Source organism: Kryptolebias marmoratus, linkage group LG12, assembly GCF_001649575.2.
Source record: "Kryptolebias marmoratus isolate JLee-2015 linkage group LG12, ASM164957v2, whole genome shotgun sequence".
NCBI classification, from domain to species: Eukaryota; Metazoa; Chordata; class Actinopteri; order Cyprinodontiformes; family Rivulidae; genus Kryptolebias; species Kryptolebias marmoratus.
In genome coordinates, this window is record NC_051441.1 from 16847650 (window position 1) to 16875430 (window position 27781).

At 45.1% G+C, this 27781-nt stretch overlaps 3 protein-coding genes across 4 annotated transcripts; all 3 read left to right on the top strand.

Annotated features, from left to right (window-relative positions):
* Positions 1 to 182: 182 nt before the first annotated feature.
* Positions 183 to 8352, top strand: LOC108236156 (coiled-coil domain-containing protein 134). Of its 2 annotated transcripts, none has more exons than XM_017416639.3 (7): positions 183 to 694; positions 5145 to 5276; positions 5381 to 5502; positions 6081 to 6165; positions 7039 to 7220; positions 7831 to 7902; positions 8046 to 8352. In XM_017416639.3, the coding sequence occupies exons 2-7, from the start codon at positions 5174 to 5176 to the stop codon at positions 8169 to 8171; spliced, it is 690 nt and encodes a 229-aa protein (XP_017272128.1). In that variant the 5' UTR covers positions 183 to 694; positions 5145 to 5173; the 3' UTR covers positions 8172 to 8352. The 2 variants fall into 2 exon arrangements, with proteins under 2 accessions (XP_017272128.1, XP_037834618.1); XM_037978690.1 differs by lacking the exon at positions 183 to 694 and adding an exon at positions 3223 to 4134.
* Positions 8353 to 9192: 840 nt separating this feature from the next.
* LOC108236141 (immune-associated nucleotide-binding protein 8-like) lies at positions 9193 to 12985 on the top strand. The gene is made up of 2 exons (XM_017416609.3): positions 9193 to 9386; positions 10507 to 12985. The coding sequence occupies exons 1-2, from the start codon at positions 9377 to 9379 to the stop codon at positions 12345 to 12347; spliced, it is 1851 nt and encodes a 616-aa protein (XP_017272098.1). The 5' UTR covers positions 9193 to 9376; the 3' UTR covers positions 12348 to 12985.
* A 682-nt stretch (positions 12986 to 13667) lies between these two features.
* On the top strand, positions 13668 to 27529 carry srebf2 (sterol regulatory element binding transcription factor 2). Its single transcript, XM_017416597.3, has 20 exons — positions 13668 to 13758; positions 17940 to 18328; positions 19176 to 19350; positions 19442 to 19602; positions 19729 to 19881; positions 19975 to 20253; positions 20349 to 20463; positions 20540 to 20691; positions 20923 to 21127; positions 21276 to 21451; positions 21775 to 22024; positions 22143 to 22312; positions 22434 to 22605; positions 23144 to 23261; positions 23375 to 23484; positions 23802 to 23934; positions 24206 to 24377; positions 24857 to 25033; positions 25262 to 25373; positions 25518 to 27529. Exons 1-20 carry the CDS (start codon positions 13668 to 13670, stop codon positions 25733 to 25735), a joined length of 3528 nt encoding a protein of 1175 aa, XP_017272086.1. The 3' UTR covers positions 25736 to 27529.
* Positions 27530 to 27781: the final 252 nt, after the last annotated feature.

Consider the following 27781-nt stretch of genomic DNA (forward strand, 5'->3'; position numbering starts at 1 on the left):
GGATCAGTCTCAGCTACTACCACACCAAAGTTTAGCTCAATATCTGTCAAATTTACTGAGTTTTAGCCATTTTTGTGTTGGTTAAACTTGATCAAATGTAGCGACCATCTTGAATTAGGTTGACTAAATGTTAACAGGTGTAGCTGTACGTTCAATGATTACTTCCGGAGAGTTTCATTTAAATCCGTCTAGTGGTTGTGCGCGTGCACACAGGCCGCCCTGTCGGTTCCGGCCGGTCAGTATTGTCCTAACATGTTATTTACTCGTTTAAAAACAAAGTTTATCTATGATTTAAAGGCAATAAATACATTTTGACGCATCTTTTTGGGGCACGATAATTGAGAGGGCAGAAAGAAACTGCGAGACTCCGCCGGTGCGTCTCCCAAAGTGGTCCGTGCGGAAACAAGCCCGTCCTCCTCCGCCTCCAGCGCGCCGCTTCGATGTCATTCGTCCAAGTCGAGCCAGCCGGTGCGATCGTGGCGCTGGTGGAGTGGAGCATCGAGAGCCGCATGTAAATGAAGCGACCTCCCTGCTGTTGTCACCTGAAGACCGAGAGGAGGGGAGAGGGGGAAAACCCGCCTGTCCGGACTTTTTCTTTCTTTCTTTTTTTTTTTTTTTAAACCGTCTTGACCGGGAATATAAAGAAGGTTAAAGTGCTGCCTGCTAATCGCTGTTTCCTCGGCGCTGCTACACGGTGAGTGAAGCTCGAGTTGTGTGGCTGTAATGTCCAGCGATTGATCCCCCCTCTCTGATCTGATCTGTCGAGGAGCGACTTTAAAACCTCAGGAAGTCCTGTTTGAATTGTGTATTTTATAGCACTAGTTCACTACCTTACAGCACAGTCTTGTATATCGTGGGTAATTTTTAAAACTAATAAACATTTACTCGTGTAGACGTTGCTGTGGGTGTAAAAATCCCAGGTCAGACAGGGGGCATGCAATCAATTAAGTAATCTGTAATTAATGATCCGCATGACAGTCTTTATCCAGACATCATCATTATGCATGTCCGTGGATTTGTCTTTGCATGATTGATGGCACAGAAAGCAGAGAGAGTGTGTGTCTTTTAGATGCAAGCAGAGAGAGAGAGTGAGTGAAGATGAAGTGTGAGTCCTTGAACCTGAATCCTCCCACAGCAGGCTTGCAGCCTGAGGGAAAACAGGATCCACTCCTGCTGCACGTCTCTGATGGGCATCTTGCTTTCCCATCCTCTCCAGGAGCTGTGTTCACCTTAAGGCTCAGCTCCTCAGAAGAAAAATGCCAGGGACTGTTTAACACTCCCTCCGGAGACCGTCTCCTCAGTCCTCTGTGTCCGTTGTGTGATTCAGGATGAAACGAGCGGACAGCAGAGGAGCAGATACAGTACATGTTCCTTCCCGCAGGCAGTTCAGGCTCGAAGCAGAGGCATCCTCACAGGCTCATTAGACACGGCGGCTTAACTTACCCCACCCCCACCCACCCCCCACCCACGACAAAGCTGGAACCTGCTTCTCCCACTCAAGGAGCCAAACTTTCAGCCTTTCTGCCCCAAGAGATTGTTGTCAGCAGAGGAGAAAAATCCACAGCCAACAGATTTATGTGGGCTTACACGACTTAAGCAAGCTCCCCGCTCCCTTTAGTCCTCCACACGGCCAACACATCTCGCCAAATCTTAACCGGCCCACCCTGATGGTGAATACCTGCAAGTTGGCTGAAGGGGGAGAACATGACAACGTGTCTTACATACAGCTCGACTGATGCTGCATGTGTGCTGTTTTACAAATTAAATTCCACTTTAAGCAGCCCAACATGCGCTTCGAGGGGAACTTGAAGGGATTTCTGCAGCGCGTCGTGTGTCACGGCATTGGGTTTTAATGAAACTTCAGTGAAGGAATCATTAGGTGTACACGTACAACTGATTGACTCTTTGGTGCTCATCCAATTCAAGATGGTCGCCACAGCCAGCTGACCTCGGAAATTACAAAATCTCGGGCCACTTTACAGATGTCGATCTAAAATTAGGTGTAACAGTAGCTGAGAGTCACTCACAATACATGCTCCATTTTCAGGATTTGACCAGAAATGGTTAGAACTTGATTATTCCCCAAACAAGATCATTTTTACGTCTTAAACGCCAACAGGCGTCAGGCGATGAGCGTTCCTTCAAGGCCTTCGGTTTTGGTCCAGATAGATGCGATTCGTCCATTATTACATTTTTTCTGATGACTTCATTGTTGTAAAACTATCATCCTGTGTAATTAGTTTCCTGCTTACAGCTAATGGGTGCATTTGGACTCTAATATCTGTGCGGCCCACGCCACATTAGAAATGATTGATCTGCTGTTAAAGCCCTTCTTACACTACTTATTAAAGTCTCAGCACTTTGCCCTTGCAGAGAGACACCGGCAGCTGCTGGATGCACAGTGTGTGTTGACTGTGTTAAACTGAGCCAGCGACAATAACCCCTCCTTTTTTTAATTTAAATTTTAGCCTAAAATATCTGGCGAGGCGCCGTGCCTGTTTGCTTGTAAATCCTCACAGGAGTGACGAGGCCTCCGTGTCCTCGGCTGCTTTGCAGAAACGCTGCTGCCTTCGACCGGCACTTAAGGATGTCTCGTGGAAGGTTTCTCAGAAAGCTTGGAGGCTGTCCAAATAATAATCTCGAAATGGCCAATTGTCTTTGCTCAGCTGTCTTCGGGAACACTTGTTTCTGCTGACTCTTTAAGAATGAGCTCGTCTTGCAGATTTATTCTCAGATAGGAGAGTTCAATGACAACAGGCACCACCGCGAGGCGGGGGAAGAAAAGGTGCTGAAGATTGAATTGTTTTAGGTGCGTTTCGAGGAACGACATCCACATGGAGCTGCTGCCTCACTGCTGTCAGCTTGTTGTTTTTATTTAAAAAAAACTCCTGTTAAACAGAAACAGCTTTAGGCTGAAACGATCGCTATTTGTCTGTGTTATCAGCGCCCTGAAGATGGTCTCGTAGCATGTGTATTTGTTTTTTTCCTCATCCAACTCGAGTGAGGCACTTCAGGGGGAGCCGCTCCGTCTAAATTAACATTCGCATCCTGAGACATTTGCTCACTTCCTAGTCCTTCAAAAAATTCAAGAACAGGCTTGTAAAGATTAATTCAGTTAGCTCAGACATCAAGTCCTCCGTCCTCATTATCTCTCTCTCTCTCTCTCTCTCTCTCTCTCTCTCTCTCTCTCTCTCTCTCTCTCTCTCTCTCTCTCTCTCTCTCTCTCTCCCAGTTTTATCACCACATTTTTAGCAAAGACTCTCGCCTCTTCACTTCATCCTCTTCCTCCCCCTTCGTTTGAAAATCCTAAGTGCCCCTTCCTGTCACCTCTCGCTTCCCTCCATTCACCCCTCATAACCCCCTCCATCCTTCGATAGTCCCATCAGCGGAGCTCCTGCTAAATTATGCATGGATTATGTGAGTTATATCCTGTCGCTCTTCATCACCATTGTTTCGTCTCTCCCTTCAGTTACTTTCTGCTAATGGTATCTAAAAAAAATAAATAAATAAATAAAACCGGGCTTGAGCAACTTCTCGTTTTATTAGTTTTCCATATTTAGCTCTTATATTCATCTTCTCTCTTTTATCCATCTCATTCAAACGTGCAAAAAAAACCTCAGAAGAAAAGGAGGGAAGTGAAAACGATATGGGGCGCAGCCTTCGGCGGAGATACGAGGGAGATTCAGGAGAGGAGTCTGGGACGGAGATTTTAAAGGTCCCTCCGGGGGTGAAGCTAGTGCCAGATCTCAGATGTGTCTCAAAATGAACATACGGCGTCGGTCTTTGAACGCCAGCTCCCCTCCGTTTGGCCATATTGACCGTTTATCCCCAGCGTGTCTCACTGTTACGGATTCCACGAGTATCAGAGGGAGAGACGGCCGTCTGAAAGCTTTGGAAAGGGAGAGAGAGAGAGTTCAGTGTTTCTGGAGATGAATCGGATCCTTTTTTATTAATTAACATTTTGAACGCAGCCAGTTTCAGAGATTAAGGGAGACTTCCTGTTTGGTCGGCGGTTACAAGTCGTTGGAGCGTTCACGCCTTCGGAGTCGCTGAACTCGCTGATCCACATGTCGCCCCTACCTGTTTCCTTCACCTGCTTCAGCACGAGACGCTCTGCCGCCCCTGTGTTAACTGGTAAAAAATTCTGTTTCCTGACTCTTTTGCTTTTTTTCAAATTCCTCATCTAGAAAAGGCCGAAACGTGAAACAGCAGCCAGTTTTAGCAGCTTAAGTGACAGCTGTGTGTGAATGTTAAAACACATTGGGAAGCACTTTATGTGATTAAAAACACGCTGTTTAAGTGCAAACGCCGCATGAATCACAGGCTAGATGAGACCTGAAGCCAGTTTTACTGATTTTGCTTGAAATACTTTTATAAAACATCACATCATACTACTTGAATGCTGGGATTAAGAACAAAAACCTGTTTTAAACTGCAAATATTTGTGCTCGGATGTCGAAAACGGTCCAAAACTGGCTGAAAGATCTGAACCTTTGAGTTTGAATGTTTGAAATGGAAATTACGCAGCAACCCTGATTTAAAACATGAAGAGACGTGAAACTTAGTGTAGAGGAGTTTCACTGCATCACCGTCTGTGTTTTCTGTTTTTATTTTTATTCTAATTTATCACAGAAAAGCTTTGTTCACTCGTCTCCATGAACGCTTCTCTTTTCTGTCCAGAATCTGGGTCCCGAGAAAGACCCTCCTCCCTTATCTTCAGCATTTAAATGGACTGCTCCATCTTCTGCTGGCTCTCCTGACTCTTGCGCCTCTGTAGAGTCGTTTGCTTTCTCAAATCTGATCTTAGCGAGGCGTGAAGGAGTCCATCTTGGTCAAACTAGAAAAGCCTCATCAAAGAGAAGAGGTGGCCCCAGGCATCAATTATATAATACTTACAGCGCAGCCTTAAATCTCCTTCCCAGGTAGTTTTGCTCCCGTTTGCACCTTAAATCACATGACCAGTGACTCGAGATGTGAGGAAATGGTCAGTAGAACTAAAAACATCTTCAAGAGCCAAAAAAAACTCCAATTAAAAGCTTAATGTTACCTTGACCTTGTTGTTATGACCTACACACATATGCTGTTTAGAATAAAATAAATGAAATGTTAAAATATTTCATGGCTCGTTCTCCGTCTGTTCCTAGGAGCACCTCTCTGCTGCCCCCTGGTGACCATGTGGAGTGTGAGCGCAGTGATCCTGGCACTCGCCGCCGCCTCCCTCGGCTCGGCAGACTCCGACACGCAGAGACCGCGACACGACTCCAACCTGGAGATCTGTATCCTCCTGCTGTCAGCGGCTGCATAGTCAGGAAGAGTGTGTGTGTGTGTCTCGGTGTCGGCGTTCACATGTTGCTCATGTTTCTCCCTGACCTCCCGTCAGACAAGCGGCTGTTTGAGACCAAGAGGAAAGACCAACTGAACGCTCTGAAGAATCTCGTGGAGCTGAACGACATCAACCAGCAGTACAAGATCATCGACATCATGCTCAAAGGGCTTTTCAAGGTGCTGTGTGTGTGTGTGTGTGTGTGTGTGTGTGTGCGCTGTAACATCACACACTCATCTGTGTGAAAGCTGAAAACAAACAAGGCCAGCAGGATCACAAAACAAAGACCTCGGAGTTATGTTTCCAGAAGGACAAGACGAGAATATTAAAGCTTTTGAGTTCAGTACGCTCAGCGATGTGTTTGCTTTTTATTTGAGAGCTCAAAGTGCCGATCATGGCTGTTACCCTGGAAGCTCTGGTTTTACATTGCGCCTCCAGTTCCCTGCAGACAGCTGTCTATAAGCTGCGAGCCACACAAGGACATCCAGCGCAGGCAACCTTCAGAGGCCGAGGAACGGTGTCAGCACTTCTGTGTTTGACACAAAGTGCTTCGCTGTGAGCCCAGCAGATATCTGTGGGTGTGAAGTGTGTGAAACATGACGGGGACGACTAGCTCCGAGCAGCACTGATGTCGCTAACGTGATTGTGGTTTTTGTTTTTTTTTGTTTTTCCAGTCTCGGTCACCAACATTCAAACAGAGTTTAAGAAAAGTGTCTGAATACGAAGCTCTGTTCTTAATTTTTTTCTTTCCCTGAAGGTGTTGGAAGACTCGAGACAAGTCTTGGTGACGGCCAACATGCAGCCCAATGACCCCTTCCCCATGGATGACAAGATTAAAGAAGGTCTGACTCACTTTTCCTCCTCAGGTCTCGTTTTGATGCCTTTTTATTTACAAACTAGGGTCCCCTTAATAATCTGCCCTAGTCCTCACAATTTAAATCTAACCTCAAGCGTACAAAACCCAAACAGCAGATTCCATCTTGTCATTATTTGTTAAATAAAATGAAGCCAAAATGGAAAAGATGTGTGTGGGAAAAACTAAATCCACCCTCAGCAGCTTGTAGAACCTCCTAACTCTCAGTTGTTGCTTTCTGTGTGACTTCATCAGTCTCCCACATGGCTTTCATAGAGGTGATCACTGATGATCAGATAATCAGCAGCTTCTGGCTGAAACTGAACCTCTTACATCCTACGGAAGCAGCAAGAGTGGATTTAGTTTTTCATTGAAATCATTTCTCTTTTGGCATTGCAGCTTTGTAGTTTCCCAAAGTGGTACTAAAATATTACTTCTTACATATATAAGGTGCTCCGGATTATAAGGCACACTGTCGTTGTTTGAGAAAACTGAAGGCTTTTAAGTGCTTCTCATAGACCGGAAAATAAATAAATAACAACTCTGTGGAATCTGTTGTGTGTTTTTGTACACTTAAGGTTATGTCTGAATACTTTTAGAAGCTGGTAAAGCCCAGATTGTTTTTAATGTCCTGATACATAAAACCTCAGACCTGAAATACGGTGGTCTTTTTTTCCTCTTTAATGTCTCTCTGAGCGTTTTTGCTCCTTTCTAACATCAGCGCTTTTTGCCTTAACATCTTAAATGTCATCCGCTGACCTCTGACCTCTCCCTCTGCCGTTACCCGAGCTCTGTTGTGTTTCGCATCAACACAAATTCGGCGTGTCTAATAAACTTGCCTGGTTTTGTGCCGTCTTCCCAGCTTACTCCCACGTCGTGGAGAACACGGCGTTCTTCGGCGACGTGGCGCTGCGCTTCCCTCGTATCGTCCACCACTACTACGACCGCAACTCGGACTGGAGCGGCCTGCTGCGCTGGGGGCTGAACTTCTGTAACCAGACGGGCGTTTTCACAGGAGGAGCCCACCAGCACGTCCTCACGCTTGTAAGACCAGCCAGTCGCACATCCCGTCGCCTACCTGGCAGTTTGGTTTTTAAAATGGCGCTTCTGTCACAACCTGCTAACGTCTTTAGCTTTAAGGTCGTCGAAGAAAAGAGCTGCTAGGAAGAAACTGCAGGAGAAGAAAATAAGGTTTCAATTCAAAAGCTTTTAGACTAAGAGTTTTATGATGAGTAGGGTCTATTTAAAGTCATTTCAGAAGTCAAAATTTGAGGGAAATGACGCGATGATACGCTCCTTTTCTGCTGCCAAATCTTAACAAAGTAGACTCTTTTGTTATGCAGGATTGTCACTAAATAATGTCCTTTACCGACACGTTCTTCCATGTTGTGTGGCATCGGAGTCTTTGAAGCATAAATGAGCAACGCTGATGAAACATTTCCCAATTTTTAAAGCTCAATTAGCTAAACTCTGTCAGGATTAATCTGCAGCCTCTTGGATTGTGCCGAGATGATTAGAAAGTAGGTGATTTCTGAGTCGAAGCTGCGGTTTCATCAGTGCGGAAACACTAACCCCAAATTTGGTGTATTTAAAGAATATGATGATGTGTAATCGTCGTGTTCTTCTCCTGCCATTGTCGGGTTTTCCCGCTCAGATGTCCCAGGAGCTGGGAATAACGGAGAAATCCCCAGACTTCATCAACCCTTACCGCACGGAGAGAGACGATGTGAGTACGATGTGGAGCTCCAGGTAGCATCAGCTACGGTCCCGCCAACAGATCTTTGCTTTTATCTGCTGGTTTTAGATCAGTTTCCTCGAGGAATGGGGGAAAATAAAAAAATCTCTCCGGCCTTCTCTCGTCTGTCTCAGGTTCTTCACACTGCCGAGGCTTTCCAGAAGATCCTGAGGGAGGAGGAGAAGAGGAGGAGGAAGGAGGAGAAGAGGAAAGAAATCAGGAAAGGGCCCCGCATCTCTCGCTCTCGCTCCGAGCTATAGCGCTGCACATCAGTGCGAGCAGAAAAATAATAAATACATAAGAAGGGAGTAGAAGAAGAGCGAGCGTATAAGAAGTCCACGGGACTTGTAGACTATGATGACGGTGAAGGGGGGGGGGAACAAACGCTGCCGTCCACAAAGCAAGGTGCTCTGATGTAAACAACAGAGGAAACCTCAACGAGACACAAACTAGGGAGGAAGAGGAGGTTAGTCAGGTTCTGACGAAGGCTTAAACTGCTGCCCATCAGCAGTCGCTCATAATTGAAGAATCAAACCTTACCGTCACGGGGGGCATTTCGAGAAAACACGCTTTCTGAACACGCGAGGATTGTCCAGCTGAACTCTGGATCGTTTATTTGTTTTTAAAAGTTTACTTCAGAACTTTACAAACCCCTGATGTGACGTGTCTGGATTTATTACGTGTAAAACCCATATGCTTTAAATACGTGTGGTCGCTGAGTATAAATTTAACCTCATTCAAATGTGGCCTGGGTTTGTTTGGTTTAGGATGAATTATTTGATGGGAAACCTTTTTTTTTTCTTCTTTTCTCAAACTGGAAATTCTTGGATACTTTAATCGGATTCTTGTGAAAAGGGAGACGTTTCTTCTCATTGCTGCTTAAGGTTGTAAAACTACTTCAAACTTTTTGTTTGCCTGAAGCACAATATAATTTTATATCTAAATGTTGGTTCTTTTTGTGTTTTTATTTTTTATCATTGTCACTCTTTCCTTTTAAAGACTTAATTTTAACATTTGTTGTATTCTGTCAGATACAGATATGGGCCTTCACCTTTAAGTATGTTCTTTTTTATCTTAGCTGGAAATTGACATAATGTAATGGTTTAACATTTATGGAACTGAGATTGATGTAATTTTAAAATAGTATAACGACTGTTATGAAATTATATGTATATTCAGAGAAAGGATATTCTTGCTGCAGAACCAACAAGCCATTTTGTTAACACATTTGCTGAAATAAAGTGACACTGATATGTTAAAAAGGTAAGCGTCTGATAGTCCTGCTGCCACCAACAGAGGGCAGCACCCCCAAAAAGGGACTTTAGTCACGAAAAAGTCCAAATGTTTACTGTTTTTGAGGCTGAGCAGAAACTGAACTGTGACTGAAACCTGCCTTAAGAGGAAGATAAGCCAACGTTTGACTGGAGAGGAACGACGCAGGAAAACGCTGGAGACTTGCGGTAAAATGGACGAAGGTGAGGTGATCTGTTTGCCCTCTGTGCAGTTTCCCGTCAGAAGTTAGCAACATGCTAACTGCGACATGCTAACATGTCAACAGGCTTGTTTAACCGTTAACTAACGGTCGCGCACGCGATTAAAACGAGTTACCTCGACGTTACATTGGACGTAAACAATGCATTTAAGTTTTAAATTGCGTCCCGTTGGCAACTGTTGCTGCTCTACTGCAAGTTGTGCTGTTTTTGTGCAAAAAGTTTGTGAAGCGTCGTGTTCAGGGGAGCCGTCAACTGACGGGCGGCGGGCTGGAAGTGGCCCGCCATGGGGTCCCGTTTTGTCTCCTGGAGGCAGTGTGTGGTGTTCAGACTCATTAAAGTTGCAGTTTTCCAGAGCAACTTCACATATGTGGTTCTTGGAGTGTGACTTTTTCCTTGATCATGAACAAAAGGTTTATATTTTTTTTCTATCAAATGTTTTCCTTATCCATATAAACACATATAAATGGTAAATGGCAATCATGCCTAATCCTGCCAGTCAGGATTAGGGTAGGAAACTTAAAAAAAAATGAAATCAAAAGGTTTTTAAAAATGGCTGAAAGACACCGATCAAATGACTATGGGATTGCCACCAAAATGGTTTATACACAGACTGCTGCAAGTTACATATGTTTAATGGCAAAATGGGTCCTTATTTCTGCTTTGGTGAAATGATATTTTGTTTGACTTTAACTTTTTCAAGCACGTTTGATCATCTCTTATCAAAACATTCATTACTGATTATAATTTACAGAATAGAAAGAGACTTTATTGATCTCCTGAAGGAAATTGGTTTTATTTGTCAGATGATTGTCATTACCTTTAACCTAAGAAAATATATTTGGAAAGCAGTTTAGTTGTACCACTTTATATACAGGGAATTTGTTGATCTGTTAATTATTACCCAAAACTTAAATTCAATAGAAGTATAAAGCATACATCTATCCATTCATCTTCTCTTATCTGTGGTCGGGTCACAGAGGCAACAGGTGATGAAGCTCAACAACTACCACACAGGATTTTAGCTCAATATCTGTAAAAGTGACTGAGTTAGAGCTATTTTTCAGCATGAATTGTCTCAACAAATCTCAATTTTCTGTTCCAGTTTTCCCATCATCAGGGGATGAGAGAGAGGAACCAGCTGACATGGACGCTGACTGTGAAGGCGACCCGTTTGAAAATGGATGGAGCGAAGAGCTCAGGCTGGTCCTCGTCGGGCGCACCGGATCTGGCAAGAGCGCGTCTGGAAACACCATCCTGGGCCGCAGGCACTTCCTGTCGCAGATCAGCGCCAGCTCTGTCACCCGGATTTGCGAGCTTGGGAGTGCCGAGCTCGCTAAGGAAGAGGACTGTGACCAGGCTGCCGCACCGAGATGGAGGAGGAAGAGGAGAATACAGGTGGTCGACATGCCGGGTTTTGGGGACACCCACCTCAGCGTGGAGCAGACGCATGCAGAGATAGCCAGGTGTGTGTCTCTCTCAGCCCCTGGTCCACACGCATTCCTCCTCATGGTGCCGGTCGGGCGGTACACCGACAACGAGGACCAGGCTGTGAGCCAGCTGAGTGGCTTGTTTGGAGAAGGCGCCGTTCGTCACCACACTGTAGTTGTTTTTACCAGGGGTGATGACCTGGAGGGAGCTGGGATTGAAGCATACCTTAGAGAGACGGCACCTGCCGGTCTTACAGCTCTGATCGACAGGTGTGGGGGGAGATACCATGTGCTCAACAACAAAGACCCCGGTAACTCGGCTCAGGTTACAGAGCTGTTGAGGAAGGTGGATAAGCTGGTGCAGCAGAATAACGGTGGGTTTTATACGAATGTAGTGTTTTTAGAGGCAGAGGCCGCCATCAGAGAGGAGCAGACAAGGATGCTTGGGGAGCGAGGACAAGCGGAGGGTGAAGAAGAAGAAGAGGGGGAAAGCCGCAGCGTAAAAGAGCGGAGTAAGATTATGAAACAAAGAAAGTACAACTTGGAGTCCGGTGGAGGAGCTGAAAATGACTTTAGGGCTGAGAGGTGGACAGAGGAGACCAGAAGAAACGCCTTCAGCCTCCTGAGGGACCGGTTCAGAGGGAGGCGTCAGGGTGTCGGCAGGCGGCGGGGTCTCCGTTCCTCCTTGAGCCGCTTGAGGAGGGAAGCCGCGCTCTCTGCTAAGGTCTTGGCCAGGGTTAAAATCCTGGTGGCCGCTGGAGCGACGGGCATGGCCGTCGGGGTTGTATTCGGAGCTGCTGCTCCTTTGGCAGCCGTAGCGGGGGCGTCTCTCGTAGGTAACTCTGTAGGTCTGGCTGCAGGGCAGCTCGCTGGGATGTCTGTAGCGGGAGGGACGGGTGTTGGGAAAGCTGTAGGGGCCATAGTGGCAGCAGCCTCGGGACAAACTGCAGTGGGTCTGGGGGCAGCAATGGGTGGAGTTTTGGGGGGTTCTGTCGGAGCTGTAGCCGGCGCCGAGGCGTCCAGTCCTCAGGCGGGCGCTTTAGATGCCCTGGGTCAGGTTAGCGCGATCGGAGCCTCTGCTGTGGGAGTGGCGGCAGGTGTGGGATGTGCCCTGGGAGCTGGGGCTGCGTTAGGTGCGGCTCTGGAGGGAGCGGCTTTTAGCTCAGGCGCTCTCGGAGGAGCAGAAGCTGCGACTTCAGCTGCTGCAGGCCCGCCTCAGTGTGCTGCGGCCTTAGCTCAGCAGGTGGCTGCCGGGTCGGCGGGGGCCGTGTGCAATGCAACAGGACCTGGGGTGGTCTCTGTGACCGGAGGGGCTGCGTCGAACCCCTGGGGCACCGCAGCAGTAGCCGCTCGCATCTTGAGCGCAGTGTCCGAGATTGGCAAAGCTGCAGCAGGGATCGCTCTGGCTGGCGGTCTGGTGGTGAAGGTGGTGAAGGAGAAAGTGAGATCTGGGGCAGCCTCGACAGAAACTAGTTACTCAGAAAGGAAATCCTATGAAATCTACTGGAACAAATAAACTCTCGAAAGTGAAATCTTTCATGGTTTTCAGCTTCATTGTTTTCATGATGCGTGACTCCAAACATTAAATGTTCTATGAACAGAAATTACATTTTGAGGAAGAAAGTAGAAATTCTAATGCAAATGTTTGATTAAGCTGTTTAAAGCTGGTGACTAAGTGCTGTGGCATTTTAGGACAGGGATACTTCCTTGTTTCCATAGATTTATGATAATCAAATGTTTAAAATACTGGTTGATTTATATCACAACTACTGGATTTTGTACCAAAACAAGACCTTTAAAACTTTGTCTAAAAAAAATAAGAAAAAAAGAAATATTTTTTGGAGATGTTGTGGTTTTTTGACAGCACTAATAAGAAAAAAGGACAAAATGTCCCAGGCTGATTTGCTGTTGTGATTAGTTTTAATGCAGTAATTTGTGTTGACGAATAAAGAAACTCATTTTAAAGAGTTTGTACTTTCATCTGGTGGTGGGTGGGCGTTTTGCACTGTTCGACAAATTTTAAACAAAATAAATTTTCACTTACTCTTTTTTTCCTCAGTACTCTGGGTGTTATTTCTCTGCAAGAACTTGGTATATAAGTTTCTGTTTTTTCTGCATTATAAACAAAAAAATAATAAAATGTTGATGAATCAATCATGGGCTGGTTTTTTGTGCCTGGTTATTTTTAAGTGTTGCCTGCAAATATTGTGCTCTTTGTGGTCGAGGACGTTTAATTTGTAAATATATTACAACATACCAACCTGCATAAGATCCTTTAAATATAATATTAAAGTATCCAAATAACACGTCTGCTCTGCGGACTTAACGTGATGTTTCCACAAGCATCGTTATTATCGAGGTGTTGGATTTGTCTCGTGAGGTATTTTTTAACTTTTTTTATTTTTATTAAAAGAGAGGGGCGGTTCATTCAAATGACACACCAGCTTCTGATGCTTGACGTACTATCAGACCACAGCAAATGCTGCCTTCTCATTGGCCGGCGGAGGCTGGTCTCACGAGAAGAACGGATGGGTTTCAGCCAATCAGACGCCGCCTTGGGCCACAGCTTCTGTTTGTGAATGACGTCATTAGCGTAAAACAAGATGGCGTCCCGTCGAAAATAAATCGGTTCGGGGATGACTTTAACGACGTTAACGTCTGTCCTCCGTTGAGGTTTCGCTGTTGTTTAAAATTTATTTCGATAAACGGGATTTTTTAGCTTGGATAAGGACGCTGTTGGCGCTGTGGAAACGCCCGAGTGGAGCCCGCCGGTGTTGGGTCATCTCTCCCGCGACGCTCTGGTGACAGCCGGGGAGGCGAGCCGCCGACGGACAGGATGGACGCCGGGGAGTACATCACTCCTATGGACAACATGGACTCGACTTTAGCGGAGCTGGGGGACGAGTTCACTTTAGGAGACTTTGACGGTGAGTCGATTCGTCTCAGCCGACGCTGTTTGTTGTTGTTGTCCTAAATGTTGGCCTGTTTCCAGAGACTGGCTGCCAGCAGCAACTCTGATATTTGACTTTTAATCATCTAAATACTCATATTTATTATCCCAACCTTCAGTGTTATTCAAGTAAAATGACTCATTTATTGTGTGCATTTCCCTTGGCTTATTGTTGCTGTAGTTCTATCAGTTTAACTGGTACTGACACAAGTGTAATAACATTTTAGGCTTTAGTTTTTATGAATTAAATCTATATTTATTATCAGACAACACTATAACTAAAGCTCCACTGTAAAAGCAGAAGAGGCACAGTATTTAGTTGTATCTGTTGTCATTTTTCTGTGAGCAGATGTAGAAGATGATGAGTAAGAACCTGCTCAGACTCTCATTGTAGGAGCCTAAAGGTTAAACCAGTTTCATGTTATTATTTGTGTATTATAAACTGGGAGAGATGTTTCTTTTTGTGTTGTAGGTGAGCCCTGGGTTCATTAAAAGAATGGATTAAACAGAATAAATAAATATTCAGGTAACATGTTGAAGAAAACAAAAAGTAAGACAGGACCATTTGCCTACATCACAGAAAAACCACCAATAAAAACCACTTTTTATATAAAACAATTTGACTGAATGTCAAACAACAATATGGGGAGAAAGAAAACCAGGAAACATTGTAACATTCCTATAACTCTGTGTGAGATATTTTGAGACATTGCGTTGTAGTTTTACTTATGACTGAGCGACATCTCTGTAAAGGTCCGGGTTTGAACTCTGCGGCCTTGAAGCGAGTTCAGGACTGAGCCGACGACCTCAGAGTCACCAGGCTCACATCAGGAGGGGATTTCACTCAATCCTGAGGCACCAAATCAGGCCGATGGTGTTTGTGGCGTGTTGGGCTCTTCGTTATCTACACTGGACCTGGTCATTTGGGATTAAAAGCACCCAGCATCTTCTAATACTAAATCTTCTTTAAGTTAAAGGTCTATCACCCGTTGAAGGAATGCATTTCACCCATCACCTTTCATGTTTGATCCTCGGATCATCTGGAGTTATATCCATTAATGTTAGGGGTAAGCTTGTGCAATATATCACAAGATGTGTCGTGAATGACTTTCAGCCACTACTGCATCAAGTTTTAGCTGAATAAATTCACAGAGTTATCATGACTGATATCGATTAGCTCTGGTGGCCATTCTGAATTGGTTGGGCTCCAAAAGTTAATCACTTGTTGATGCTTATCCAAGCATCAGTTCCTGAAAATGTCATTAAACCTCGTCCAGTGGTTCCTGAGATATTCTGCTAACAAACCAAGTTGGAGCCAAATAGTTAGTAGCTTTTGCACAACTCGTTCGTGCTCAGAATATGTTTTGGGGCTCAGTCTCAGCTACTACCACAACAAATTTTAACTCAGTTTCTACAAATCTGACTAAGTTGCAGCTATTTTTTTAGGTTAATTAACTGTGGCAAACATCACGAATGGGGTTGATTTTAAATGTCATTACTTTCAGCACGCTTTAATAAAATCTGTCCAGGAACACACGCACACACGAACGCAGACTTTGGATGGTGGGCTATAATTATGGCCAGAATGAGCAGCCATCACACTGGCCGCAGTTATATAATCCCACTTAATCGTTGTGTCTGAAGAGAGGAATGTTCAGACGGCGAGAGAAAACGACAGCTGACGAGTTCAGAGGCGAGCTGCAGCGGAAACAGCTTCACACTGACAGCGTCCAGCCCACCCCTAATGGAAAAACACACTTTCTCCATCAGAACACAGTTCAGTGCTTAGAAAAGAAATATTTATTTGACCAGGTAGATCTTGTTAAGATAAAAAAAAAATCTATTTTCCAGGAGAGACCTGGCCCGTGGATTAAAATGCACCACAGGAAGAAAAGAAAAGAAAAATGGCAAAAGCTAAATAACATATCAGTTAAAACATTTACAAACGGATGCCTCATTCAGTGTAAGCCAGTTTTTAGAAACTGAAGGAACTATCTTTTGTCGTTCAATCCTCTGTGATAAATTGAGTTTTTATCTTTTTAATCCAAACGTAGATAAAGTTCCGGTTCTCTGTCCTTTTATCACTGCGGCTCTGATTGTGTAACTTCTCCTATCCTCCACCTTGGAAACGTTTCTCTCTGTAATAGATTCATCCTCAGTGACAGCTTATCGGAAATTCTGGGTCCTGAAAGTTGTTTCGGCCCTGACTGTCACTGACGACCTCTCCCCCCTGCCCCGGAGGTGAATCCGTGTGAGAAGCTGCTGGTTAAACATCCTCAGCACAAACAAAAATTAACATTGCCGTCAGGTTTTAGTTGGTTTAAACTGCCTCCTTCTCCAGGACTTGATCTCAAAACTCCGACGTGTTTAAAATGACAACAAACTTCTAAAGATATAAAGTCAAGGTCCCAAAGTGAACCAGGTATGAACAGCCGATCGTTAGGGAATATATTCTGCATGGATCTGGTGTATGAGGTATTGATCGATTAGTGGGAGGCTAAAATCTGGAGAGTCGTGGTTACGTGACCCGACCTTCACTTTCATGGGACCCTTACGAGAGTCATGTAAAAGTTTTTAATGCTGTCCTGTTCTTACTCTAGATTACATTTTGTTTCCAACTTGAAGGTTTCTCTGAGGTGAATCATATTACTGTATTTAGTTCACCCCCTTTCCTTTTTTTTTTTTCCCCCTGTGCATCAGGGCGTGTCTGGTTGCAGCAGAATAATTTCCAGATGACAGATGTTAACTTGCGAGCTCAGAATAGTTCTCTCTAGTCATCATTTTGAGCCTGTATATGAAGCGGCGGCTCGTTCCTCTTCCTGTTACGGGAGGAGATGAGTTTTCTTTCACCTACTTGAGTTTCCCATACACTTTGTTCTCTTTGCACCTACATCACACTCGACGCCAACGGATAAGGTGCGATGGCTCCTGCGGCGTTTCTGTACCACTAAGTATGCCATCTGAACATTATCAAATAGTACTGTAAATATTTCTGCATTGATGGTGCCTTTTCAATTAATCTTTTGAGGTTGAGGTAAAAACTGCTACTGTCATACCTTTTTATTCATTCCAGCAACTTTCTGTGGCGCTTTGAAACTGTGCCACAGCAGGAAAAAAACAGTTTTCAGATGACTTTTGTCTAAACGGCTCATACAGCTGAGCACACTCAGTGATGAAATGCTTTTGAATTAGGTTTTATTTATCTTCTAACTCAGCTTTGAAGTTTCATCATCTATTCTTGTATCCCAGAATAAACTCTTTTATGCAGCCTGCAGTGAAAGCACAAGCTGGAAAAATAAAATGCTCCAGTAGCACGGACTAAGAAACGAGTCTGCAGAGTGAGCAAAGTGTCCAGTCAACAACTTGAATGACACAAAAGGGTGTAGTCACAATGACAGCTGCTTGATCTGTTTGGTATCTGGCGGTAGACGTGTGTTTTGGTTATTTAAAGCCACGCTCTGAGTCCATAAAGGTGCTGTTTGTCTGCTGAATTGTCTTACAGCAGGACTAAGTTCAAGGCTACAGGCTGGTTGACCCTGACAGCTGAAGATCAGTGATCAAACAGGAAGTCTTCTTTAAACATGAGCTCTGAGGAGGGAGTTTTAACAGTGACGGGTCGCTCAGCGTTAAACCTGTAAAACCGTGATTTCATCCCAAGTGGTTGTTCTGTTTTCTTTCTATGATTAGCTTTTAGAGGTGAGATTATACTAGCTGTGTGATCATGTTAAATGTGCTCAACAATATGAGCGCAGGACACGCTCGTTACAGCTGCACAATAGCAGCCATCTATCTGTCCACTGTTGTTTCGGGCCGTCAGCGTTACAGCCTTTTCCCCTCTCAAGGTTCCCTGTTTGGAGGCTGGTTCGTATTGATTTATGAGCTGAACAGTAGCGATGCCTCTGAGACTAAACGTGTCATTTCAAGGTCAGCCTGTCGTTTTATCTGTTAGCAAGATTCAGACATCTTAATAAAACCTCAGCTGAGGCAATTTTATTGCCTTTTTATTAGGTTTCAGGACAGCCATTTTAATAAGGATTAAAAACAAGGGTGTTCGGGGTACTTTTGCAGTGAGATTGTATTTTAAAGTAAAATTATTCTTATATTTGTCTTAAAAATCTAAAGTACATCTTATGACTGATTTTTCTTAAATCTCTACAGAGATGCTGCAGTTCGTCAGCAACCAGGTGGGGGACTTCCCCGACATGTTTGAGGACCAGATGACCACGGCGGGCTCGCTGCAAACCGGCGGCATCAGCTCTGCCCTGCAGCCGCCGACCCTTCAGCCCCCACAGACCCCTCAGGCACCGGCCGCCAACGCCGCCACCGCCTACCAAAGCGCCAATGTAGGCCTCGCCTCCTCCCAGGCGCTGTCCCTCCAGTCTGTACCCCTCACCCCTCCCCTCACTCCCGCTCAGACGCCCTCCCCCATCACCACCCCGTCGGTGCATCAGCAGGTGACCCGCAGCCCTCTGCTGCTGCAGCCACGCCCTCAGATGGTCCAACCCATCCAGCCTCAGCCCCAGCAGGCTGTCCCGCAGACCATCCAGGTATCAAATATTTAAAACTCATGTTTGATTTATTCTCCTGCGAATTCTGCTGTTCTACATCATGTTCATGCTCTTTTACGTTATGCACGGAAAATTGAGCACGGAAATGGTTTTGAGGGAGTTAAATAACATTTCCAGAGATGTAATTGTTATTATCAGTCAGTTTCTGCTTTATTGACAATAAAACACCATATGCAGCTCAGGATGGCTTTAAAAACTTACATATATCCTTTATTTATTCAGGTAAAAGTCTCATTGAGATTAAAATCTCTTTTTCAAGACAGACAAATGACAATGAATATATTACATAACAATAACAGAACCATGTTCCAAAGTCAAGGCAGCAAAAACATCAAAAACAGTTGCACTGATCTATTCTCTCTCTCTCTCTCCTTTTAAAATGGTTTAAACTTCACATGGTAACCAGTTCTGATGACTTCAAGTCCTTTTATAAGTCATTCCAGGAAATAGGGCAGAATATTTAAAAGCTTTTTATCCTAATTTTGTTCTAAATCTGGGTACAGATGTTTGTAAAACATTATGAGAGCTGTAGCCTGTACTTGTTGTGGTATTTACACATCTAAACACACAGATAAGAAGGTACCAGCCAGAGCAGAGACTTGTATATTAAAAAAAACAATTACTGGGAAAGCCTGCAGATGGGCAAGGACAGCTATTTAGCAGCCAGACACAGAACAGTGATGGACACTATTTCCACAGACAGTAATAAAAGACAAATAACTGTTATGTACGTCTCAGTAAGATCGATAAGCTATCGATCCAAAGGGTGTTTTTCAGTTAACTTCCATAAACAAAACCTAAAATTTAGTGTTTTACTTGCATGTAGATGCACACTCAGGGGGTTCCCCTGCAGACCCAAAACTTCCCGGTCCAGACTCTGGTTCAGACCCACAGCCAGACGCAGGCAGCGCAAACCGTGATGATCGCCTCCAATGGTGGACAGTCGCGCTTCATCCAGAACCCGGTCATCTGCCATCAGAGTCCAGCTCCTGGTTTCCAAGGTGACCGCAGAGAGGGACAGGAGACGTTTGAAATGACCTCAAATGAAGGTGACCTAAAAAAAATCACTCATCATTTTTGTTAATCCTCCAGTCCTTCATCCACAAGTGCAGAGCATCATGACCTCGCCGCAGCTCCAACCGGTAACCATCCAGCATCAGCGAGTCCTGACCTCGACAGGTCAGACCATTCAGACGCTCTCCACAGCGCCCACTGCAGTCCACACTGTGCAACAGCAGGTGCAACAAGTGCCTGTAAGTAACGCTGACATGTTCTGATATTTGGTCGTAAAAGCCTATTAATTAGCTCTTGTTTTTTTTTTTAATAAAAAATAAAAAGTTATTGACCAAAACATTACGCAAATGTTCTGAATCTTTTAGGTTCTGGTCCAACAGCCTCAGATTCTTAAGACGGACTCACTGGTTCTCACAACCCTCAAACCAGACGGGACACAGGTGTTGTCCACCATGCAGAGCCCTGCAGGCATCACCACCCTGACTACACCCATCCAAAACACAGCTTTGCAAGTCCCAGTAAGCAGCACGGACACGAGAATTCACTTTTAGAGCTTCTTCCATAAGAGCGTTGTTTAAAAAGACTGTCCCGCCGCCGATTTCTGTTCCCAGACGCTGATGGGCGGCAACATTCTCACCACCGTTCCTGTCATGATGGGAGGAGCCGACAAGCTGCCCATCAAACAGCTCCCAGTCTCCTCCGCCTGCGCTAACGCTGCAAGACCGAGCGTGGAGCAGAACCAGGTGATGGCAGGCGGCGTGGGGCCGGGGGGGGTGGTGAAGGAGGGCGAAAGGAGGACGACGCACAACATCATCGAGAAGAGATACAGGTCCTCCATCAACGATAAGATCATGGAGCTCAGAGACCTGGTTATGGGCAATGATGCAAAGGTAAAAAAAAGGAAAACATCATGACTATTTAATAAGGAAAAAGCTGCTGTAGTTGCACTCAGGTTCACCCGTCCTCTCATGTCTTTTCCTCTCAGATGCACAAGTCAGGAGTGTTGAGGAAGGCCATTGACTACATTAAATACCTGCAACAGGTCAACCAAAAACTACGGCAAGAGAACCTGACCCTCAAGATGGCCAACCAGAAGAACAGTAAGCGTCACTACCTAAAGACCGGGTCATGATTTCTAGCAGTTACGACTGTAATGAGGGACTCTTTCTATCCCAGAGCCGGTGACGCTGTCTGAGGATGTGGAGCTCAAACAGGAAGTTGTGATGATGTCGCCTCCAGCCTCCGATTCCGGCCTTGGTTCCCCAAATCAGTTCTCTCCGTACTGCGTCGACTCTGAACCAGGAAGTCCTTTATTGGACCACGATCAGGTAAAACCCACGACAGCAGGATGGTTGGTGTTCTCTACATCTCTACTTATCATATTTTATTAAAATAGTCACTTTAAATCCCATTATCATAAATGTAACCATCAATACATTGAGACGAGAACAAAACAGTGCAATATTTATGAAATATGTTTAATTATTAACATAGGTCCACAACAACAACAATGCAGGAGTGTAAAACAGCCGTTCTTCATGCCTCTCACTGTCCCTCAGGTGAAGAGTGAGCCGGACTCCCCCTCCACGGTTGGAGTGATGGATCGTTCTCGCCTGCTTCTGTGCGCCCTGACGTTCTTCTGTCTGTCCCTGAACCCGCTGCCCTCTTTGCTGGGCTCGGAGGCCTCGGGGACCTCTGGCCTGACTGCAAGCCACGTCCCGTCTCGAACGCTCGTCTGGTTTCCCACTCACACGCAGGACTTTGGTGAGCGGCGGCGGCTCCAGCTTTTATCGTGGCTCATGAAACAAATCAAGTTCTGCTCTTGTTACCAACTCGTTCTCAGCAGATGCTTAATTACAGGGTATTCAGAGGCGCTAGGGCCTCGTCTCACGTTTCATTTCTCATTCTCCAGCGTCTTGGCTGCGGTGTCTGTTGCCGTGGGTGATGGTGTGGGTGCTGAGTGGCGTGGGAGCGCTGTGGGGCTGTGTCAGGGTGCTGTACCTGTGGGAGCCCATCACGCCGCTTCACTCGCCGAAATCTGTGTCCTTCTGGAGGCACCGCAAGCAGGCAGACCTGCATCTGAACAGGGTGGGTACAGAACAAACTAGGGTGAACATTTTAATGCTTTTCTACTAAAGAAATGCCTCTAAACAGTGCATTTATTTAGTCTAAGGAAGAATCTCACTGGCTTTAGTTGCACATGAAGGGATTAGGACGAGTTTATTTCATCTGTCACAGAGCACCTCACACAACTTTTATCTCGCTGTTTTGATGTCTCACTTAAGCCTGCCTTGTTCGGTTTTATTTTTAGCTTTTGTTCAGATTTTTTCTTTCTGTATCCAAGTTGTGTCACTGTTCAGTTTTCTCTGAGGACCGAGCAGCTCATTGTTTCTCTCGCCCGTCTCTTGCAGGGGAATTACACATCAGCCATGGCCAGTTTAGACACATGTCTGTCAGTCTTGACAAGAGCTCTTCCCTCCACCGGCCTGGACCTGGTTTGTTCGCTCTCCTGGAATGTGATTCGCTACTGCTTGCATCGTCCAACGCCTCTGGGCTGGCTGGTCCACCAGGTTGGAGGCAAGCACGAAGGAGAGGAGGCGAGGACCAGCGCACGAGACGCAGCACTGGTTTACCACCAGCTGAGCCAGCTGCAGCTCACAGGTCCGAACAGCGTGCTCAGGATCCTGTCCACTGAAGCACCATCAGCTAATATCATTAGCATGTCGTGTCAGACAGATTTGAACAAGAATAAGTGTGCATTCTGTCCTTGTTTCTATAGGAAAGCTGCCTCAGCGCAGCAGCTTGTGGGCTTTCTCTCTGTCTCTGAGTGCTGTCAACCTCAGCGAGAGCGCCCAAGGCAAGATGGCTCCGACTCAGCTCGCTCAGATTTATGTCACTGCAGCGACAGCCCTGCGCACCGTCCTGGGCCACCACCTCTCTTGTCTGCCTGTATGTGGTATTTTGTTTGTTTGTTTTATGTTTTTTTTTCTCTGGCCCTGTGATTCTTGTTATTGGGATCAAAAGCAGCCATATTGCGTTTGTCTCACTTCCTATTGTGTCTGTCCCCCAGGGATACCTTTTGGGTTGTGCAGAGAGCGCGGCCAACCAGGCAGAGACCAAACAAGTCCCCGACTGCCTGCGCTGGCTCTTCACGCCACTGGGCCGGCAGTTCTTCCTGAGCTGTGATTGGTCGGTGAAGTCAGACAGCGGCGATGAGGTGTACACTTCCCAGAGAGACCCGGGTTTGTTTCTTCATGCTTTTGTTTCTCCATTTTATTCATTTTTTCTCCCCTAATTATTGCTCACTGCCGAAAGACAAGACACAAGCGATAATGTTTTTGCCTGTATCTGTTTGTGTGTGTGTCTGTTATCAAAATATCTTGTGAACAAGTAGATGGATATTAATGAAATTTTCAGAAATTAATTATTAGAATCACATCTACCTCGGATTCATGGAGTCAACATAAATCAACTAATTGACCATAGTGCACAAAAACTGACTCTAACTCAGTCAATTTTACACATACTGAACTAAAATTTGATGTAGTTGTAGCTGAGAGTCATTCCCAACAAATGCTAACAAGTCATGTGAGGTTAAACATGACGTTTAATTTCAAGGTTTGACCAAAACCAGCTACAACGCTGTCATTTCTCAGCATAAGATGATGTTGGTTTGAAACTCTGGCATGAAAGGCAGTGTGTGATATGCACTCCTTTCATGGCTGCCAGGCTTTAAATTGTGTAATTTGGATTCACTTGTTCCCTCCTGTCTCCCTGCAGCTGACCCCATCGCCCAGCTGCACCAGTGTTTCTGCAGGAAGCTTTTGGAGAGAGCCGTTCACACCCTCATCCAGCCGCAGAGCGACTCCGACGCCGGCAGCTGCAAGAACAACTCTGGGTACAGTGGTGAACGGCGGCGGCAAGCGCCCCACTCAGACCGTCATCTGTGTGTGTGTGTGTGTGTGTATAATCACTTTCTTTGTTTTTGTTTCTGCTCCGCCACTTTTCCAGGGAATTTTCCAGCGCCCTGGAGTTCCTCGAGTTGTTGAACAGCTGCACTGAGGACTCTCCTTCCCCTCCTCCTCCCTTCTCGACTCCTCCCAGTCACACCACCGTTTCAGGTTTGAATCATTTTGCTCAGTAATAGAGGCATTAATCACAGTCAGTCTTAATGTGGTAAAGCCAGTTCTCTTCATTTTTAGAGCCAATAAGTTCTGTTCTGGCAGAGTTTGTTTTTTTATTAAATACTTTGCATCAGATAATAACACAGAGAACATCTCTGGAGACAATAATAGTTATTTTTATGCAGCTTTCCCCTTTTTATTCCAACATTCAGACATTTCAGAGAAATTGTCCTCAACAGTCCACCGTTGTTGTTGTTGTTTCAGTAAACATCCTGATTTTAAAACATGTCCTTCTTTAAATGTTTAATTTCCAGTGGGAGACCCGGTGAGTCGTTGGTGGGCTCTGGTCCTGAAGGCTGCTGTTCATTGGCTACAGGGGGACGATGTCGCAGTGAGGTCACTTTTGGCTGAAGCAGAGCGAATGCCAAGAGCTCTGCACATTCTTGAGTAAGTGCATTAAAAAAAATGCAACGTAAATACAAAGTCAGATTGTGTTGCTCATTGATTTTTCTGCTGTAGACTGAAAATTTGAAAATTAAACATACTGACATTCTTCATCGTTTTTATGTAAGTTTCACAGTTTTTTAAAGTCCAGTTTAAGCTCTGATTAGTAGTTTGAAAATGATCCCATGGACAGAAAAGTTCCTGCAGTTCAGAGTGTCAGAAACTGAATCTCAGACTTTTCAAAACACCTTCACTAATCCTCTCTCTGTTCCAGCCATCCTCTGCCCAAAGCCGTGCTTCTCCTCTGTAAGGTGGTCCAGATGAGCCTGTCTCCCCTGAAGGGCGAGGGCGTGGTGTCCTGCCTCTCCCTCTGTGACCGAGCGAGCAGCTGCCTGCGCTCCAGCGTCTCCGTGCCTCTCGCTCAGTCTGGCAACTGGCTCAACAAGGTACGACGCGAAGAAAGATAAAAGAAACTCTCCGTTACTTTCTTTCCGAACACTGACTCTTTCAGATCTGAGCTTGGCTTGTGGTTCTTCCTCCTTCCTGAAAAGCGCACGTTTGATTTGAAATCTTTCCCTGCATGCTCGGTGGTGGTCGGGACAGGCTGGAGTGGGGCTGTGTATACGCAGTGCGGGTGGAAGGAGGTGGCTGTGGTGCATTGTAGTTGCATTGCATGATCCTGAAGCCGAGTGCAATGTGTCTGCAGTGCAACACAGAGGCCTCTCCGATCTGCACGCAGCCGCTGCACACCCCCACCACTTAATGCAAAGCCTCGAATATCACTAACAGTTTGGGGGGTTTGATTTCTGCCACGCATGCCGGGTTTATTGTCGACGACGTTGGGGTCAGATTTGATTCGCGTCTCAAGTTCTTCAAACTTTAAATCTGCTCCAATATGAGTGAAATCTTTTTTTTATTTTCCAAGGGGGTGGAGTTGCTCGTCTGTGACCTCCTTCTGACCTTAAGGACCAGCTTGTGGCAGCGAGGAGGCGGCAGTAATGGAGAGCCCGGCCCGGCTCCTGGCTCTCAGTTGGCTGGTTTCCAGAGGGACCTGAGCGCACTCAGGAAGCTCACTCAGTGTTACAGACAGGCGCAACACAAGGTATATTCATCACAAGATAAGAGTTTTTCTGTGGTTTTCTTTTAGCATCTTTAATTCATTTATAATTCACTTTATAAAGAGACGCTGGTAACTTGTAGTTTCTGCATCAGGTGGTGAAAGTCTGCTTGCCTTTCAAACAAAAACAGGAGGATGGCTTGTCTTCCTGTAACACTTTTTAAAACTTCCATAACTACAGTCAGAGTGGCTCTTTTCTCGTTTACCTCTCAGATGTTCCTCCATGAGACCACGGTGAGGCTGATGGCTGGAGCCAGTCCAACGAGGACACACCAGCTGCTGGAGCACAACCTGCGGCGCCGGACACACAGCTCATACTCCGCTGGTGTGCAGACACATTTATACAATAATTACACAAAAAAAAGCTCATTTAAAACAGTTTTAGATGGCAGCGTCACGCTTTTTTATTTATTTTTAGACACCTATTAACACCTAACCTGCTCCTTTTCTTCTTCTTCTTTCCCATCAGAGGGGGAGTGTGTCGTCGGCGAGAGGGAGAGGGCTCACGCCATCCTGCTCGCCTGCCGCCACCTGCCCATGCCTCTGCTGACCCCACCAGGTCACCGAGCCCGGCTGCTGGCCGAGGCCAAGCGAACCCTGGAGCGGGTCGGCGACCGCCGCTCCCTGCAGGACTGCCAGCAGATCCTGCTGCGCCTCGGCGGGGGGACCACCATCGCCGCTTCCTGAACACGCCACACCAGAAAACGACTTCTGATCATAGGACGGACAATTTAGACCTCAGACTGCTGCGAGTACGCTATCAAACAAGTGCCCTGACCTTGATGGCTACACTTTTTTATTGTTTGATGCTTAGTTGAATTGTTGCAGCTCTTCAGTGCCACCCTCTGCCCATTGGAGGTACACCTTCTCACTTCATTCTTCCATAAAGACAGAGGAAATATAGGTTCAGTTTTATTTTTCCTGTTCCACTTTTACGCTAAATTAAAAAAAATATAGATTTTGCCTATAGGAACAATACTAACAGGGCCCAAAAATAGGAAAAGGGACCAGCATGCAGCAGCTGTTTGAATTAATCCAATGCAGCAGCTCATTAATTAGCTGTGGCTGTGCGGTCATTACTGCAGCAACATCAGCGCTGCAATAATCGCGCGCCGTTCAGTTAATTTGCAGGCCTCGTTTAAGGGCTTCAGCAGAGGCCTGAGTGCGTCTGTGCTGCAGGATAAACACAGACGGGCTCATTAAAAGCGTACAGTGCTGAGTAGTGTCGTCTTATCTACCTCAAACACTGCATCAAGCCAGCGTTGTTCTACGAAGCAAAACAGGAAAGGCATCAGTTCACCGAAAACTCACTGCGTCATCTGAAGTGAAGGTTCGGTTTCTTACAGAATATTTTTTATAAAACGTTTGGTTGAGTAATGTAGCAGCGCAGCTCTTAAGATGTTAATGACAGGAAGCTGCTGCTGAAATGCTCCTGAATGTCAAAATAAAAGCTAGAAATAAGAGGGAAGCGGCCTGTCTTCACACACAGGTGTACAGATGTAAATTACATGTTAAAGTGATTGCATTCATGTCGACAGTGTGATTGTATATAAGTTGTACATAAGCAGATAAACAGAAGTAGATCGAAGGGGGAAGTTATTTGTTCGAGACACGATTCAGATGTGCCGAACACCTTCGGTTTATGCTCCACCATTTTATTCTTTTATGCGTTTTTCTTCACATGAGGGCGTTTTAAAAATGTCACCGAGCAGCAGCCAGGGGTGATTACATAAAAAAAGGAGTTTATGCTGAGTTTCAAGTAGCACAGGTCAAAAAACTTTAAAGGTGTTTGGTGGAGTGTCTCTATAAGGCTTAAAAAAATGGTTTGATATGCATCTGTGATATAAAGCACCAAATGGGCTTAGTGTTCTGTAGGAAAAAATATATATATATTATGTTTTATCGACTGAGGATGATGGAGGAGTTTTATTTTTTTTCTGTGAGATCTTTGTCCAGCTAGCTTTTTATTTGTAATTGTCATGACACGGCACTTTTGTCATTCCTTTTTCTTTGCTCTGAATCTCTTATTTAATGGTTATATAAGATAAATGCTTAGTAGGGGCCAGTTTTTGCCGTTCTTCTTGTTTTTATTAACAAAACCCGCATAGAGCCAGAAACTGTCAGAGGGGGGAATCTTTAATAGTGAAAATGTTTCTTTCTGTCTCCTTTTTTTTTTTTAAATCTTTCATTTAGATCTTTAGCTTTGAATGTAAGGATCCCTCCTCTCAAGCAAACAATGTAATTCCTTTTTAAATTCAACATTTACAAGCCTACAGTTAAGAAATGACAGGAATCTGCCTTTAAATCCAACCTAAACTGTATCTGAAGAAACCTTTTTAAATGTATATCTGTTTACGTTTAGTACGCTGTTGTAATAGTGACATTATATTTTTATTTTTTTTGTCTTCTCCCCTCAAGTTGTTTTACTGTTTGAACTTCTGTGTTCCTTTTAATGTTTTCTAATAAAACAACACCACCGTATGTGTCCCGTCGGATCATTTGATACATGTTACTTTGAGGACACGTAATAAAGGAAGTTGATGTGTCGGCACTGAAACCTGAAACTGAAGAAAGAAGAGAGCGTTGTGTGTGTGTGTGTGTGAGAGAGAGACTGAGGAGGGTGTTGGCAGGTGTGAAGACTAGTGTTGATCCAAGTTTAAAAGATTTTTTTTTTTCTTTTTTAAACACCACAAGGCCCAAATAAAATGCTCCCTGAGCATCTCACATAAGGTT

Coding starts and splice junctions, on each gene's coding strand:
- LOC108236156 (XM_037978690.1), top strand. CDS start 4,068: ATGTCGCCCCTACCTGTTTCCTTCACCTGCTTCAGCACGAGACGCTCT. Junction 5,503..6,080: donor TGCTCAAAGGGCTTTTCAAG/GTGCTGTGTGTG, acceptor CTTTCCCTGAAG/GTGTTGGAAGACTCGAGACA. Junction 7,903..8,045: donor ACCGCACGGAGAGAGACGAT/GTGAGTACGATG, acceptor CGTCTGTCTCAG/GTTCTTCACACTGCCGAGGC.
- srebf2 (XM_017416597.3), top strand. CDS start 13,668: ATGGACGCCGGGGAGTACATCACTCCTATGGACAACATGGACTCGACT. Junction 21,452..21,774: donor CAGACCTGCATCTGAACAGG/GTGGGTACAGAA, acceptor CGTCTCTTGCAG/GGGAATTACACATCAGCCAT. Junction 22,606..23,143: donor CACTTCCCAGAGAGACCCGG/GTTTGTTTCTTC, acceptor GTCTCCCTGCAG/CTGACCCCATCGCCCAGCTG.